Source organism: Pipistrellus hanaki, assembly GCF_964339955.1.
Source record: "Pipistrellus hanaki genome assembly, chromosome: 11".
In the NCBI taxonomy this organism is placed as follows: Eukaryota; Metazoa; Chordata; class Mammalia; order Chiroptera; family Vespertilionidae; genus Pipistrellus; species Pipistrellus hanaki.
The window spans coordinates 29,791,470-29,809,121 of NC_140513.1; the positions used below are offsets into that span (position 1 = coordinate 29,791,470).

General features: G+C 41.7%; 1 protein-coding gene across 1 annotated transcript in view; it reads left to right on the plus strand.

The window, feature by feature from the left end:
* The first annotated feature begins 2,429 nt into the window (after positions 1-2,429).
* SLC28A3 (solute carrier family 28 member 3) overlaps positions 2,430-17,652 on the plus strand; it is a 55,451-nt gene continuing 40,228 nt past the window's right edge. The window contains exon 1 of the mRNA XM_084899354.1: positions 2,430-2,629. Within this exon, the coding sequence (XP_084755480.1) occupies positions 2,552-2,629 (78 nt within the window). The 5' untranslated portion in view covers positions 2,430-2,551. The remainder of the gene's footprint in view (positions 2,630-17,652) is intronic.

A 17,652-nucleotide genomic window follows, 5' to 3' on the forward strand; every position in this document is an offset into this window, starting at 1 on the left:
TTTGCTCTAATAATGTTACCAAGTAGTTTCCCACATGGTTTGCCCTCTGTTTCTCTGCCTCTCTCTTGATCACTTCCACGCTGACATTTTGTATTTGATAACACAGGGACTACTTATTTTGGAAAAATCACAATATGGGAACAGAACTGAAAAAAATTCCCAAGTCTCTCTTCATCAGAGATCCATAAAGAATCAATACAGAGAGAAAGCATAAAGAAAGCATGGAAAGTGTTGATAAATGGGTAGGACTGGGAACAGGGGTCCCAGAACTCAAAGTAAACAAGCAGTCAGGGGTCATCATTCCCACAGCGCCAAAAGGGATTTGGGGGAGATAGTGACCTGACCCAATTCAGCTGGGGGTGCTATGCTTTCTTGTGTGAATGCAGCATAACACTTAGTATACCGGGCTTCAACTAAAAACTGCACCTAGCCTTGGCAGGGTAGCTCAACTGCTTAAAGTGCCATCCCCATACACCAAGGTTACAGGTTCCATCTTCAGGTTGGGCACGTACAAGAATCAACCAATGAATGTGTAAATAAGTGGAACAACAAATCGATGTTCCTCCCTCTCTCTCTCTCTTTCTTTCTCTCTCTCCCTCCCTCCCTCCCTCCTTCCCTCTCCTCTCTCTGAAATCAATAAAAAATAAATAAAAAGATGTACCTAAAACACATGCAAATCACTTTGTAGAGATCACTTTGCCTTTGTAGCATTTTAAGGTATTATCTTACAACAAATTTACTATATGCCAGGCATTATTCCACTTGTTTTTAAGTATATTAACACATTTGCCATCTCAATAATAGTGTAAAATGGTTCCTATTATTCCCATTTTGTAGATGAATAATCTGAGGCCCAGAGAATACAGTGACTTGTCCAGGTTCACATGACTATTAAGCACAGAATTTCTGTAAAAGGCCAGGAAGTGAACATTTTAGCCTTGAGCCATGCGGTCTCTGTTGCAACTACCCAGCCCTACGTTTGTGGAGCAATAGCCATTAAAGATAATACATAAATGAGTAAGTATGTTTATGTTCTAACAAAATTTTATTTATGGACACTGAAATGTGAATTTCATATCATTTGCATGTGTCATGAAATATTTACCCTTTTGATTTTTTTCAACCATTTAAAAATCTAAAAAAGGCATTCTTTTTTTTTTTTAAAGGGATATGCATCTTATTTTTTATCATAATTATTATTATTTAATTCTCATCCAATCACAGTCTTAGAGAGAGAGAGATCAATTGGTGGCCTTCTGCAGGTGAACCCGCAACCTAAATATGTGCCCTGACCAGGAATTAAACCAGTTGGCAACCTTTCAATGCACAGGACTACAGTTCAACAACTGAGCAACTCTGGCCAGGCTAAAAAGCATTCTTAACTCCCAGGTGGTATAAAAATGTCAGCAGTCTGGGTTTAGCTCTTGAGCTGTAGTTTCCTTCAGTAAGTGGCAGGGCCAGGACTTGAACCCAGGCAATATGAGTCCAGCAAGCTCTTAGCCATTGTGTGTGTGTATACACATGTGCACATGTGCATATGCAAGCTATGTCATGATTATAATATACAGTGCTCTTTATTTAAAAAAAAAAAAAACAAAAAACAAAAAAAACAGCCAAGTATATAGGAGAAACTAACAACCATCCATAAAATCACAGCTCAGTAATATTGGATAGTTTCTTTTATTCTTTTGTCCGCTGTATGTAGTATTCAATTTATTAATTCTAGTTTTTCACTTCTCATAAGCGTTTTCTTCATTTTCACACAGGCCACATAATCATCATAGTTAATAGATTTATAATCATTCATTTTAAATGTATTATTTTGAAAGTATCCTACAGCTAATAATTTCATAAAGCCAAGGATCCTTTCATTAAGTGAGCCGTTGGTCACCTTTCATTTATCTCCCACATAGTTGCGTTTCTAGGAGTGGATTTTTAAAAGCAACCGGTCTAGAGACAGGGATGGAGGAAAAAAGGCTTTGAACTCCACCAAACCTGGATTTGGCTTTTATTCGTGCCTTGATTAGCCAAATGATCCTGAGTACATCGTTCACGTCCACACCTCCGTTTTGCCTTGCTTTGAAAAATAAACCAAGACCACCATATACCAAGTCCTGAGCATCTTCCCAGCACAGCGCGATGGTCGCTTGGTTGCAGCCAGCCCTTAGGTTCCCTGCCACCCCCACCACTCCTACTCCCCAACGCCGCCCACAGGAAACAGACTATTTCATTCATGAATGTAAAGAGAGTGTCCTTTTCTGTTTCGTGCAGTTCGTGAGAGCTTTCTCCCCGAGGGAAAATGGGCTGGCAATCCTGGGGAAATAGGGAGGGTTAATAAGGTGGGTGGGACCTGAGTTGACAGCCTCCACCCCACCCACCTTTCCTGCCCCGCCCCAGTGAGGAGGCTACTCTTGAAATTTTCAAACTGAAGCGGTGCCCGGGTTTCTACAACAGCAGGTGGCATTCTGACAGCAGAGACGGTGCTCCTTTTCCCAGGTACAGAGGGCCTCCAACCAGACATCTGGAAGTACTGCAGAGACAAGCCAACTCCATGAGCAGCAAGGAGCCCATGGAGCTGAGGGCTGTGACCGCCTCTGAAGCCCAGGGCCACAGAAACACTGCCTTCCAGGTGAGCAGAACTTCCGTCTATTTTTTAAGACCAAGTAAGTGGCAATGATCCTCTTTCCATGCCTCTTTGGCAAGTTTCTTAACTAAAGCTATGTAGTTATTGGGACCCAGTAAGATTTTTTTAAGTGGCACTTTTTAAACCCATTGCTTTTCCTTCTTGCGTGGACAAACCTGAAAAGTCTCTTTCAATCGGAACCTGTTTTAATCCCTGGCTTGGCTTATCACTTGGAAACAAGATTATTCTCCAGCTTTTGTCCAACTAGCTCCAGGCAGGGACACAGTATATGCCTCCAGGCTGGGTGAGAGAGGAAGAGCAGAGAAAATTCAGATCCTGAATGTAGTTCACACCTCAGGGTTTCTTTCTCTTAAACCAGGTCCACAACTCTCTGAGAGAAGGTGGCCTGGGTGCCTACACCAGTGCAGCCGGGTTATACAAACCAGTCTCATGTCATCAACCAAAACTCAGAGTGATTAATGCTTCTTGGCCCAGGAAGTCCCATCATTGGGAAACTCCAGGCTGCTCCCACTGGGTCTGGCCTGGGGATTTTTCAGGGCTGTTCCTAAATGTGCTTCCTGGGAGCCTGCAATTCCTTGGACTTCAGAGTCTTCAGAGACACTACACAGGCAAAACAAACTTCTAGGCATTAGCAAAAGAGGAACAAGGAAGGTAAAAGGGCTGTGACACAAATCCTGACTCTTTCACCAGTTATTAAAATTTTCCTGAGCCTCAGTCCAGTTGCCTGCACAGAGATCACATTGACGCTCATCCCATAAGTTATAGTGTAGGGGAGGAAAAAAATATTTTCTCTACCCTCTTAGATTCAGTGCCTGGGGTCTGTGAATTAAACTGATAAATGATAGATTTACAGGAAAAGTTATACAAATTTTATTAATATTTTTAATTTTACCTGCACTGGGATTTATAGAAAAGACCTAAGATTCAGGGGCTTATATACTTTTTTAAAAATACATATATATGTGTGTTTTTATTTATTTATTTTTTAGAGAGAGAGGTAGAGGAAGAGAGAGATAGCAACATCCATAGAGAAACAGGGCATCATATATCTTTTTAACAAAGAACGGGTAAATGTGAAGAAGTGTCTATACGAAGGAAAGAGAGGTTGGGCTTTTAGGGCCAATATGTTGTGGGGAACTGACTGGGAAGTAAGTAGGGGGGACTAAGGGAAGATACGATTTGTTAGTGAGGTTTGTTTATGCAATCTTACCTCAGTGTCATTTCTGTTTCCAGTGATAAGGGTTGTTCACCTCTTTCTGGTTTGGGAGAGGGGGACACATGTACAGGGGAATGTATGCCCTACTTTAGGGCAGATAGGGGAAAAGAAAGAGCTCTTTCTGTGTTTCTGTGTCTGCTTTTTGTCAATTGCCTTTAGTTCAAAAAATTCTTATGCCCAAGTGTCATATTTGGGGTGGCTTTTTGTTTGTTTGTTTGTTTCAAAGAGGAAGGGAGAGGGAGAGAGAGGAAAAAACATCAATGATGAGAGAATCATTGAATGGCTGCCTCCTGCACTCCCCCCATCAGGGTCCCAGCCTGCAACCCTGGGCATGTGCTCTTGACAGGAATAGAACCTGGGACCCTTTAGTCACAAGGCAACACTCTATCACCTGAGCCAAACCAGCTGGGGCTGGGGTGGCATATCTTTTCACCTTCAGAAGAGCTAAGTGAGAAGAAAAGCAGAGAGCAAAGGGCCTATTATAATCCAAGAGGATTAAGGGGATGGAATGGGATAAAGAGGCAATGTGAACACAGCGGCAAGACAGAAGTGTCTGCTAAGGAGAAAGGTCCATGCTATAGCAACTGGCTGCTCCGTCAACAAGGAGGACACACCAACGGTGGCCCTGCTGTTTTTCTCTTTGTATTGTTTGTTGTTGGTGGTGGTGGTGGTACTAATGACTGAATGCCCTGTTTTCTATCCCTCACCTTCTTCTATCAAAGCAGAGCATACAGTCTTCAGGGTGCAGAGCAGGGCAGCTCAAACCTAGCAGATCACTGCACACCAACGCCAATCAATGGTGACCAGGCTATTTCTTCCCATGCTTGCTTTTCCACAAAAATTTCCAGGGACAGGTACTTACTCAGCAAAACCATTGACTACCCTCTAGACATGGCCACCACTAGGAAGAGATCCCAACTCAAGAAGCAATAATACACTATATTGGCCCTCAAGGAATAGGGCAAGCAGAAACAAATGAGCAATTGTAATTATAATATAACTAGTGGCCCATTGCAGGAAGATTCCTGCAAGTGATCGCTGCCCCACGGGCTTCCCTCCCTTCTCCCCCAGCCCCTCCTGCTTTCCTTCCTTCTCCCTTGGCCCCGCCTGCCTGCTTCTCGGCAGCTTGGCTCCCTTCTGCAGCACTTGGCTTCTTTCTATGCTGTCTTCAATCTTTGCTCTGGCCTGGATATGCAGATTAACCACCATCTTGGTTGGGTTAATTTGCATACTTGCCCTGATTGGCTGATGGGCGTGGCTTGTACAGTCAATTTGCATGTTTCTCTTTTATTAGGTAGGATGTGATGGAAAATAAAAACAAAAGAAATATAACCCTGGAGGTTGACACCAAATACCTTGTATATAAATGTAGGTGGAGCTGGGTGACTGAGTGTGTGACAGCATCACAGAGGGAGAGAGAATACCAGATCAGGCCTATAGGGAAGGCAGGGGTCCCCAATTGAACAGGGCATCACAAGCAAAAAGAACTGTTTGTGCACAGGCCCAGAGGTCTGAAAGAGCATGTGTGCCAGGACAAGAGGGTAGGCTGGCACTAGATCACATGGCTTCTGCGTGCGATAAGGTATTTCTGAAGGAGCCAATCAGAATTAATACTATCAAATTTTTTAAAAATATATTTTATTGATTTTTTACAGAGATGAAGGGAGAGAGAGAGAGAGCTAGAAATGTCGATGAGAGAGAAACACCGACCAGCTGCCTCTTGCACACCCCCTACCGGGGATGTGCTCACAACCAATGTACATATCCTTGACCGGAATCGAACCTGGGACCTTTCAGTCCGCAGACCGACGCTCTACCACTGAGCCAAACCGGTTTCAGCTCAAATTTTTTTAAATGTATGTTTTATTGATTTCAGAGAGGAAAGGAGAGAGAGAGAGAGAGAGAGAGAGAGAGAGAGAGAGAGACATCAATGATTAGAGAGAGTCATTGATTGGCTGCCTCCTGCACACCCCCTACTGGGGATCAAGCCCACAACGTGGGCATGAGCCCTTGACCAGAATCAAACCCCATACCCTTCAGTCCACAGTACAATGCTCTATCCACTAGACCAAACCAGCCAGGACTATACTATCAAATTTTAAGAGTACTTTACTACCCCTGTTGAAGGTGGACAGAAACAGAAAGAGATGTGTGTGTACGTATGTGCAGTGGGACACCAGTTAGGAGAGGAGTATAATAATCTAAACTAGGTTCGAGGCAGTGGAAACCAATGACAGGTGGGGAAGCACAATTGCTGATAGAGGGCCTTCAGCACTAGAACTTTTTAAAATTAAATTTATTGGGGTGACATTGGTCAATATAAACATACATGTTTCAGGTGTGGATTTCTATGTTACAAGATCTGTATATTGCACCATGTGCTCACTACCCAAAGTCAAATCTTCTCCTCTCACCATGAATAATGAACATAGGGCATTTGCATATATCTTTGCAAATACATGATTTTGAGGTTTTCGAGTATATGCCCAGGAGAGGAATCAGCACTGGAATTGATAGGAATCTGGAAAAAGAGCTGTTGGCTCTGAAGATTTCAGTTTTCTCCTCTGTAAGGAAGGATAATAATATCCTATATTAGGGTTGTTGAGAGAATTAAGTGAGCTAAATAAGTTTTTTAAATATATTTTATTGATTTTTTACAGAGAGGAAGGGAGAGAGATAGAGAGCTAGAAACGTCGATGAGAGAGAAACATCGACCAGCTACCTCTTGCACACCCCCTACTGGGGATGTGCCCACAACCAATGTACATGCCCTTGACCAGAATCGAACCTGGGACCTTTCAGTCCACAGACCGACATTCTACCACTGAGCCAAACCAGTTTCGGCTAAATAAGTTTTTTAAATGTATATCATAAATATGTCATATATATAAAAAACAAAACAGTTCTGTCTTATACTATTCAAGCTGTATAACAAAATATCTGTGTGGCTTATAAACAGAAATTTACTTCTCACAGTTCTGAAGTCCAAGATTAAGGCAACAGCAGATTCTGGGTCTGGTGAGGACCCACTGACACTGAACTCAAGTTTGACTGCCGCTTCTATAGCCAATACTCAAGAGTCGGATGCTGGTGCAAGGAAGGACACAGTTTATTCAGGTGCCAGCAGCCTGGGAGAGGGCAGACTCCCATCCCAAAGACCACCTTAACATCTCAGTGCACGCCGGGGTTTTTATTAGGAGGGAGAGAGAAAGCAGAACAAATAAATGAGTGACTAGGGGGTTGACAGTTCTCTACTGTAAGTTAGCACAGTCCATTCTGATGATTATCTCAAAACTGGTCAAGGGAAGATCCAGTTTTTATGGTTGAGAGTCAGCAAGTCTCCCGGAGCCAGAACATCCAGTTGCTGGAGTCAGCCTCCTCCCTGAAGCTAGTTCCAGCAACTCTTACACACATATGCTTGCTCACCCGTGGGGTACATGTTAGTTAACAATTCACCTTTCACAAAAGCACTTTTAACAGGAACAGTATTAAAAGAATAGAGGGGTGAGTTACCCTATCTCCTCAGAGACAGCGGTCTTCTTCCTGTGTCCTCACATGGAAGAAGGATGCAAGAGCGCTCTCCGGGGTTCTTATAAGGGCACTTGTCCTATTCAAAAGGGCTCTTCCCTCAGGATGCAATCACCTCCTACATCACATTGGGAATGAGGGCCTCAATATATGGGTTTGCGGGGGACAGAAACATAAGACCATAGCAAGAACCTAGTATACAGAATGAACTTAATCATAGTGGCCTTTGGTGCTGGGGCAGGGTAAGGAGAGTGGGGAGTAACCATTTCTAGCTTCAGATGTCAACGTGACAGTTTATTTAGTTAGGAAATCCGGCAATAGGGTTGGAGTGAGGAAGAGAGTGAATTGTTTTTGAGGCCAGCTTTGAAATCCAGGTGATTCCGTACACCTGGATAAAGAAGGAGATGAAGCAGGAAACGGATGCACAGCTGTCTCTGGAGCCTAGACGGGGACATCAGCCATCTGGGGGCCATGAGCACCGAGATGGGCCACAGGTGTGAATGTGAGACCTCCAGGAGGGAAAGCTGGGAGGCTCCTGTGTTGAGTGAGTGAGCAGAAAAGTTGGAGAAGTCAGATGGAAGGGTCAGAAGATTCGGGGGAGCCAAGGGAACAGAGAGCTACCAGGTCAACAGCAAAACCTCCTCTGGGGAACAGAGGAGCACATCCAATCAGATCAGGTCATTGATTTGCCAGTTGCTCCTGACCTGGGAGAGAGGGGAGGGGAAGTTTATGTTATGAGTGGCAGTTAAGAGACGAGACAATGAGGGCAGAAGGGACATTCCTGAGGGGACTGAGAGAACAAGGGAGGAAGATAGAGAGAGAGAGAGAGAGAGAGAGAGAGAGAGAGAGAGAGAGAGAGAGAGAGAGAGAGGGAGAGAGAGAGACACGGGCTCAGGGGAGACAAGACTAGGCATGTAGGCAGGGAGAGATTTTATTTAATAAAATTATTTCATTGTGAAATTGACATGCCGAAATACACAGCGCCAAAGAGACAACTTATTATAAAGTGCCACCCAGGTTAAGAAACAGGATGTTGCCATGCCTCCGCTCTGAGGCCCCAACAGCGAGCCTTCTGTCATAACTGGCGCCCTCCCCCAGGGTCCAGCTGCCCCAGCTTTATGGTCATTGCTTCCCTGCTTTGCATATACTTTAACTGGTAGTTATGAAGCACCGCCTTTTCCTGTGAGTTTTTTGTTTTGTTTTTTAACTTTCTTGCAAGTAGAAACATACAAGAAAAATGCTTTGCTCACTGTAAACTGTTTCTATGGAAGTAAGCAAGCCGAATCATTTTGTAACTGGCTTCTTTGGTTCAGCTTAAAATGTCTAAGATTCGGCTGCTGCAGTATTGCATGTAACTGGAGTTCATCCAATTCCACTGATGTACTGTATTCTCCATAAATATTAGTTTATTTTTACTGTCAGTGGAAAGTTAAATTTGGAGTTTTGGGGAGCTTTTACAAACAACAAAGCTATGAATACTGTTGTATATGTCTCCTGATGCATATGTAACACGTTTATTCTGGAGTTATGTCTAAGAGGTAGAATTGCTAGGTTATTGGAAATGCATGTGTATGTTTTCAACTTTAGTAATAAGGCCAAACTGGTTTCCTAAGTGGTTTTACCAAGTTACACTCCCATCCACCGAGAGGAGTTCCTATTACTCCATAGCCTCACCAATATTTATCTGGCTTTTTCATTTCAGTGATTCTGGTAGATGTGTGTATAGAGGTATATCACTGTTAAACAAAATTATAATTAAACTTTAATTCCTGTATGTTATTGGCCATGAGAAGCCTCTTTTATGAAATACTTGTTCAAGTCTCTTGCCCATTTTCCTTACTGGATTTTGTCCCTTTTTTTTATTATTGTTTTAAAAGAATTCTTTAAATGTTTCAAATACAAACTCTCAGTGATATGGTTTGCAAATGTTTTCTATCACTGAAGCTGTCTTCCACTGGAATATTCTGATGAACAAAGTGAAATACATTGTGTCCCATTTATCAGGTGTTTTTCTGTTTTGTATATCCTGTTTAAGAAATCTTTTCCTTGGCCCTGGTGGATAGCTCAGTTGGTTAGGGTATCATCCCAATATGCCAAGGTTGCAGGTTTAATCCCCAGCCAGTGCACATTACAACAATCAACCAATGAATGTCTAAGTATGTGGAGCATCAAGTCTATGTTTTCTTTCTCTAAAAATCAACAGATTTTTAAAAATATGTTTTGCTCAGAGAGAAAAAACTAATAGTTGCCAGATGGGAGGGATTGTTGAAGGACTAGATGAAAAAGGTAAAAGGGCAGAAACTGGTTTGGCTCAGTGGTAGAGCGTTGGTCTGCGGACTGAAGGGTCCTGGGTTCGATTCCGGTCAAGGACATGTACATTGGTTGCGGGCACATCCCCGGTGGGGGGTGTGCAGGAGGCAGCTAGTCGATGTTTCTCTCTAATCGACATTTCTGGCTCTCTATCTCTCTCCCTTCCTCTCTGTAAAAAATCAATAAAATATATTAAAAAAATAAATAAATAAAAGGAAGAAGAACAAATTGGCGGTTACAAAATAGTCACAGGCATGTCAAGGACAGCCTAGGGTAGGGGTGTCGAACTCAATCAGAGAAGGGGCCAAAATCTAAAATCCAGCCTAAATCGCGGGCCGAATGGTTTACTGAACAGTCATAAACTGACAATGTCATAAACTGACAGCGGAGTGCAGTGAAGACAGCGCGGTTCGGGCCACATTGCAAGGCCTGGCGGGCTGGATTTGGCCCGCGGGCCTTGTGTTTGACACATGTGGCCTAGGGAATGTAGTTAATAATATTGTAATAACCATGTATAGTGCCAGGTGGGTATTAGACTTATCTGGGGATTACTTCATAAATGATATAAATGTCTAACCACTCTGATGTATATCTGAAACTAATATAAAACAATTTTCCATGTGAACTATAATTGGAAAATTTACAGATTTCCTAACCTGCAAGATCATGAAGCTCCCCTCCCACATTTTCTGAAAGCTTATCCTTGCTTCTACATTAAGGCTTCTAGTCTCCTGGAATTAATTTTTATGTACAGTGTAAGAGGAGTCAAGTTTTTTGTTTTTTTCTACCTGGACACCCAATCTTTTCCCCATTTGAAAAATACCACATTTGCCAAGTGTTCATATTTGGGGCATGACTTTTTTGAATACAGTGACTGAAAGATTTTTTCCAAACTCAATGGAGGTGGACGGGCCCAGAGAAGAGAGAGAAGGACAGCAAGAGAGGTCAGATAAAGTTCCAAATTTCCAAGGGTGAAAATTCAGGCAGGTTTTTGAAAGAACACCTTTACTGAAGGTGTCCCTCAGATTCCCCAATCAGGTTGTTTTATGCTCATGAGGAAGTCAGTTAGGTGGAAACCACTTGGGAAAGTCTGGGGGCAAGACCAGACGGGAAATGTGCCTCTGCCCTGCTCACACACAGAGGAAGGCTGGCCTGCTCCGTGAATTGTCTGGTGTGGCAGTCAGGTATGGAGTGTTTGTTCAACGGAGGTTAAAATCTGAGAGGTCATATAAGCACTAGAACATTGGCATGGGCTTCTAACCCAGATTCTTTGAATATAATAGTTCTGAGGTTGGAAGAAATTATGCAAAGTGAAGAGGAAGAGTATTGTTTCTCCAACACACTAGTCAGGGAAGTCAACGTAATTACATTCAGGTTATTAAGTAGGTTTTCACATAGGTCAGGACAAGCTTGGCTGGAGCTCTCCAGATGCTTTTTCCCCATCAGTGAATTAAAACAAAGAAAAACCATGGCAATACAGTACTTTGCTTTTGTGAAGGATGTTTAAAAAAAAAAAAAATTGCATTCTCTATTTTTCCCCTCAGAGATGTATGATCATTACTAGACCTACTTAATTCTAAAGGAAAATAACATAGATGACTATAACCCATGTCATTTCCATGACATCTCAAAGGGGATGTGTTTAATGATTTTGTTTTTTCCTCATTCAAGCATTCCTGAAATGATTCCCTTCACAAAAGGTGTGTGTGTTGTGGGGAGGAAAGGGACTTACTCATTAGTAATTAAGGCATTGGAATGTGGCATAATAATGTGGATAAAAGAAGGTATTAACTGAAGACCAACTAGGGCAGATCTGTCCAACATGTATGTACAAGCCACATATATAATTTTACATTTTTCTACAAATTCATTAAATATGTAAAATGAGCTCTAGTCATTTTGGCTCAGTGGATAGAGCATTGGCCTGTGGACTGAAGGGTCCTGGTTTCGATTCCAGTCAAAGACATGTACCTCAGTTGTAGGCTTCTGACCTTCATAGAGGACATGCAGGAGGCAACCAATCGATGTGTCTCTCACATTGGTGTTTCTCTCTGTTTCTCCCTTTCCCTTCCACTCTCTCTAAAAATCAATGGAAAAAATATCCTTGGTTGAGGATTAAAAAATAATAATAATTTTAAAAAAAGTAAAATGAAACAAGTTTAATTAATTTTAGCAATATAGATTATTTAACCTGAAATAATGAAAATATTATCATTGCAACCTGTGATTAATGTAAAGTTATTGAGATGCTTTCTTTACATCCTTTGTTTCATACTAACTCTTTAAAATCCAGTGTGTTTTTATACTTAACAGTACATGCCAATTTTAATGCTAACTTTTTATCAGAAATACTTAATCTGTATTTACATTTCATAAAATGTATAGTTGCAAAAGTAGATTCATATCCAAGTTTCAAACATACTTAAATATTTTCCAATGAGTGAATCTCTCATGTTCATTTAAATATTTAAATTAGTTAAAATTTAAATAAAATTGGCCTTAGTTGGCTTGGCTCAGTGGATAGAGCATCAGCCTGCGGACTGAAGGATCCCAGGTTTGATTCTGGCCAAGGGCACATGCCTGGGTTTCAGGCTTGATCCCCAGTAGGGGGTGTGCAGGAGGCAGCCGATCAATGATTCTCTCTCATCATTGATGTTTCTATCTCTCCTTCTCCTTTCCTCTCTGAAATCAATAAAAAATATATATTTTATTAGAATTTTAAATAAAATTGACTTTCAGGTTCTCAGTGGCACTGTTACTTTTCAAATACTTGGTAGAAACATGTATTGATGACTCAGGTAATGTACATATTTTTTGGTTTGGGAGGATACAAAAAAAAACAATCTGATACTATTTACCACTTGATCATACAGATTCTCCCTTGTGACATATCTGACTTTTCTATTTAAATCTGAGGTTGTTGGTGACATTAACAGGATGGTGGAGTAATGACCTTCAAAGGTCTCATTCATAAAAGCAACAAGAATGCTGGGAAATTGTCCAAATCACTTTTTTAAAACTCTGGAAATTAATCAAAGCCTCACAGCAATGCAGAGAGTGTCTTGTGTGTGTTGTTTTTTCCACGTAAAACAACTAAATTCTAATTAGAACAGCAAGAATTCCGGTGTCTTAATTCCCTAGTCCTATTCCACTCTCCCCTGATTCATGATAGTCTGGAAAAACAACTCTGAAATCAGAGTGAAAACCAGAAGCCTAACAACAGCCTATGGAGGGGGCAAAATTCCCAGGTAACCGCCATTATTTGACTTGTCTTGCAGTTCCTTTGGAAAATCCCACAAGGCTTGTCTGTCTTTGATCTGACTTACAGCTCACCCACCATGATTTCCCTGGAGCCAACCGTTATAAAGGCGTTTACCTGAAGCAGTGATAACAGTTGGGGGGGAAAGCCTATAACAAGTAAAAAGACTGGCTTATTAATCACACACTTCCCAACATAGCAAGGTCCAGAAATTTTTTTTAAAAGATCAAAGTGGAAAAAAAAAAAAAAGAGAGAGAGAGAGAGAGAGAGAGAGAGAGAGAGAGAGAGAGAGAGAGAGACAGACAGAAAAGATAAATTACTAAAAGCAGGCAAATCTGAATTTGTTATTTTACTTTTGGTGACCTAAACTTAGTGGCCAGGTCCTTAAAGGGCAGGACTAAAGCTTTTGTTCCACAGTCTCTTAATTTAAAATGAGGATGGTGGTGCTCGCTGACCCATCTCATCCAGACACTGCTGATTTTGATGGTATTGGGCCTTGTGTGCTAGCCAAACTGTTATTTGTCAAATTAATAAAAAAAATCAAAGGAGGGAGTATTTGGAATTTTATATAGAACAGATTATTGTGAGCATGAACCTGAACTCCCTATTGTGCCATAGAGTATAGAATTCTTTCTTCAAATTGCAGATTTAGGCAGACAGAGTGCAGCATGATTTTCATTCTTAAGCTGGGATCTGGATCTGAAGGCATCTAACTGGACTCTACACATGGGCTAACGTGTTTGACCCAGAAGCCACTTACAGCCTTGGCATGTCTAATTGTTCTTTCTTCTTCCTTAGAGAGAGAGAGAGAGAGAGAGAGAGAGAGAGAGAGAGAAGATGCACACCATGTGTCCTTTGGCAGGAAATAGAGATAGATGTTTCTTAAGAAAACCCTCTGAGTCACATGGTTAAGGAGCCTCCCAGGGTGTTCAGGAACAAAAATAGATGATTACTAGGAAAGGTTAAATCGGGAAGCGGGGAAACTTCTTACTATTCATTCCAGTTTCCTGGTTTTGCAAAGTCACGGTTCTGTTTTGCTTTTTCCCCCCCAAGAGCCAACATTCTTGACATAAACCATGACATTTATTGATTCAACAACTATTTATTGAGCTCTGACATAGTGCCAGGCATTATGCAAGGAGACAGAAACAGAGAGCCACTGTTTGGCTAAAAGCAGTTAGTAGTGGCCAAGTCATACAATGCAGAGTGAAGGTGAGCTCACCTCGGGTGGGGGTTGGAGAATATTTCCCCACTATTCCAAATGAACCCTTACAGGTCTTCATTCTTTCCCACATTTATTCCAAATATACATTGAGCCTTCACTGTGTGGTAGGTGGAAGAAAATACTCAGTAAAGCAGAAAGAACTCCCCAAGCTACCATGTCAAGAACCATTTTTCCATATTGTATCATATGGAGAAGGCAAGGTCCTAGCTGGGAAGACATGAGAGACAGAGCTGGTGAAGACAGGCACACAGGAGTAGAGAGGCCAGGCAGGACTGATTTATGTCAAAATCCTGGTCCAAAGGATCCAAAACCAATGATATGTTTAGGTGTAAAACTAAATTTCTATATTGTGTGAACTCAGGAACATTTCAGGGGAAAAAAAAGAAAAAAGAAGAAGAAAAAAAAAAACCTAGCCTGCCAGATTATAAGGGGTTGTAACTCCTCCATGAAACATGATCAGAAAGTAATTCATTAATGTGAGGCAAGGCTCACCATGAGGAAGTGTGGGTCATAATCCAGAAGGGCCAGCACCAATATATCTGCTCTCCTGCCCCACTCTCCAGTCGCCTGACCTTCCTGACCCGCTTATCTTCGGGAGCATACCAAAGTCCCTCATATATATAACTTTTAAAAAAATAAAGATTGCTTGCCAAAACCGGTTTGGCTCAGTGGTAGAGCGTCGGTCTGCGGACTGAAGGGTCCCAGGTTCGATTCCGGTCAAGGGCATGTACGTTGGTTGCTGGCACATCCCCAGTGGGGGGTGTGCAGGAGGCAGCTGGTCGATAGTTCTCTCTCATCGATGTTTCTGGCTCTCTATCTTTCTCCCTTCCTCTCTGTAAATAAATAAATAAATAAATAAATAAAGATTGCTTAATTGGGGGCCAGACCCATGCAGATAAAGGAGGTGGAGAACAAAGACCCAGTTACATGGTATATTGGATCTATATAGCAAGGAGGGGAAAGAGACAAAGGGACACACATAGCCAACAAAATGTTAGGCTTCCTGTTGGCCCACATGTCCACTTCCTCATTCCCCTGTGGACCATGAGGTCTTTAGGTCAGAGAGTGGGAACAAAGAAATAGAGGAGGAAGAATGTAGTAAGCACAGGTGGGAATAGGAGGTAGTCTGTCATGTTCCAAGCACTGACTCTACTGTATGTGGAAATGACGAGGGGGCTCTCATTAAAGAGGAAGTAGGAGAGCGAGGATAAGGGTGAACCAGATGGGAGGCCGAGAGCGTGAGAGGGGAAGGGGAAGGGTGACAGGCCTGCACAGATGCTGAGGCTAAAAGCCACATACAGAATGAATCATGAGGACAGCGAAATTTTGATCCCTTCAGACTATTAGAGATTTGCCTCTAAAAACAAATCAGAAAAGGAAATAAGACTAAGGAGAATTAATATTGTGTGCAGGAAGAGACTGAACAAAAATCATACACCTACGGATGAGGACAATGGCGGGGCAGCAGTAAGGGCAGAAGGTGGGTGGGAACTGGTGTAGGGGATCTATTGGGGGGTGGGGGGAGAAACAATTATCTAAGTAAAGATTTTTTTTTTTTTAAAGAGGAAACTAGCAAAACATGTTATCACAGAAATCAGGGACAAAAGTATTTTAAGAAACACTTAATACAATGAAAACTGGATTTAGGGAAATGGAAACCATTGATGACTTTGACAAGGGTGATCTCCATAGCATGGTAGGGGTGAGAGCCATACTGGATGGGTTGAAGAATGAATATGAGGCAAGATATCGACCCAGTGTCTTAGCCCATTTAGGCTACTACAGATGAGGGAGCTAGAAATCTAAGATCAAGGGCACCATGGTGGCAGTCTTGTAAGGGCTCTCTTACTAATTCACAGCCAGAACCTTCTCACATTGTGCCCTCACATGATAGACAGGACTAGGGGTCTCTGTAGGGTCTCTTTTATGAGGGCACTAATCCTATTTATGAGGGTTCCACTCATAACTTAAGCCATGCCCAAAAGCCCAACCATCTAATACCATCATCTTTGGGGGTTAGAATTTCCACAATGAATTTTGAAGGAACACAAACATTTAGATCATAGCAAGCAGTAAGGGTAGAAAGAAGACTGATTTTTAATGGGAAGAGAAAGGATCCTTATCTATGAATTCTTGGCTTCAGGGTAATAAAAATTTAATAATGATGCAAATAGCCGAAACCAGTTTGGCTCAGTGGTAGAGCGTCGGTCTGCGGACTGAAAGGTCTCGGGTTCGATTCCGGTCAAAGCATGTACATTGGTTGCGGGCACATCCCCGGTAGGGGGTGTGCAAGAGGCAGCTGGTCGATGTTACTCTCTCATTGACGTTTCTAACTCTCTATCTCTCTCCCTTCCTCTCTGTAAAAAATCAATAAAATATATATTTTTAAAAAATAATAATGATGCAAATATCAGGAAACAAGGGAAGGTAGTGCATAGAAAAGCACAGAGTACTGTGCCTATGCCTGGCTCAGAGTAAAAAGTCCAGGCACTTCCATATTGTTCTTGGGATTAGCTTCTCATTGGATGTCTTGAGACTTAGTTCTGGTCTTCTCCCTCTTGAATATATAGTAGAAATCCTTACGGGAGTATTTTTCTTTATTCAAACAAATCGGACTAAGTCAAAGGAACAATAGCAGAAAATTAGAACAAGGCTTAAAGGAACACACCTTATCAAACACAAATTATCAACACAAATACCAAAAGCATAGTGAGAATAAGGTCAATGATGTCTTGGAGTGTACAATTCTATTTTTATGTGACTATTAGCTAGCTCCAAGCTCTAAAAACTCCAAATGTAAAAAAGAAATAAATACACATACATGCATTTGGAGGAACTTAACTCCCCTCTTGATGATGACTGAGATAGGGTGTGATGAGCCAAGCACTTTATTATAAAGGTATACAATTCTCTTTCTAATCAATAAGCAATTTGAGGGGTGATACTTCAAGGCTATGTGAATACCCAGTTTCCCACGCACTTCACTTTATGGTTTTAGCCACCATGGATGACCTTTCTCTGAATCAGTTTTTACTTGGGATCTGTAAAATGATGATTTTTCACCTCTTCAATATTCCTTACTTCACATTCTCCTGAAAAGAATAGATTTCCCTTTTTTGTCTCGCTCTCACTTTTTGAGTGTCATTAGAGACTAACATTCCCTTTTATTCAATATTATATAATCAATTATCAATATTTGTTTCTTTTAATATCTATACTAATAAAAGAGTAGATGCAAATTGACCATACTTTCACGACACCCACCGGCCAATCATGAGTGAGTATGCAAATTAACCCAACAAAGATGGTGGGTTAATTTGTATATGCACGCACAGAGTGTTTCACACTACCCCAGTCGCTCTGGGCCTCTGGGCAGCATGGAAAGGCGGAAAGGTGGCTCCGGGCTGGAGCGAAGGTGGTGCCAGCAGCCAGGGTAAGGAAGGCCCATTCTTCTACAAATCTTCATGCAT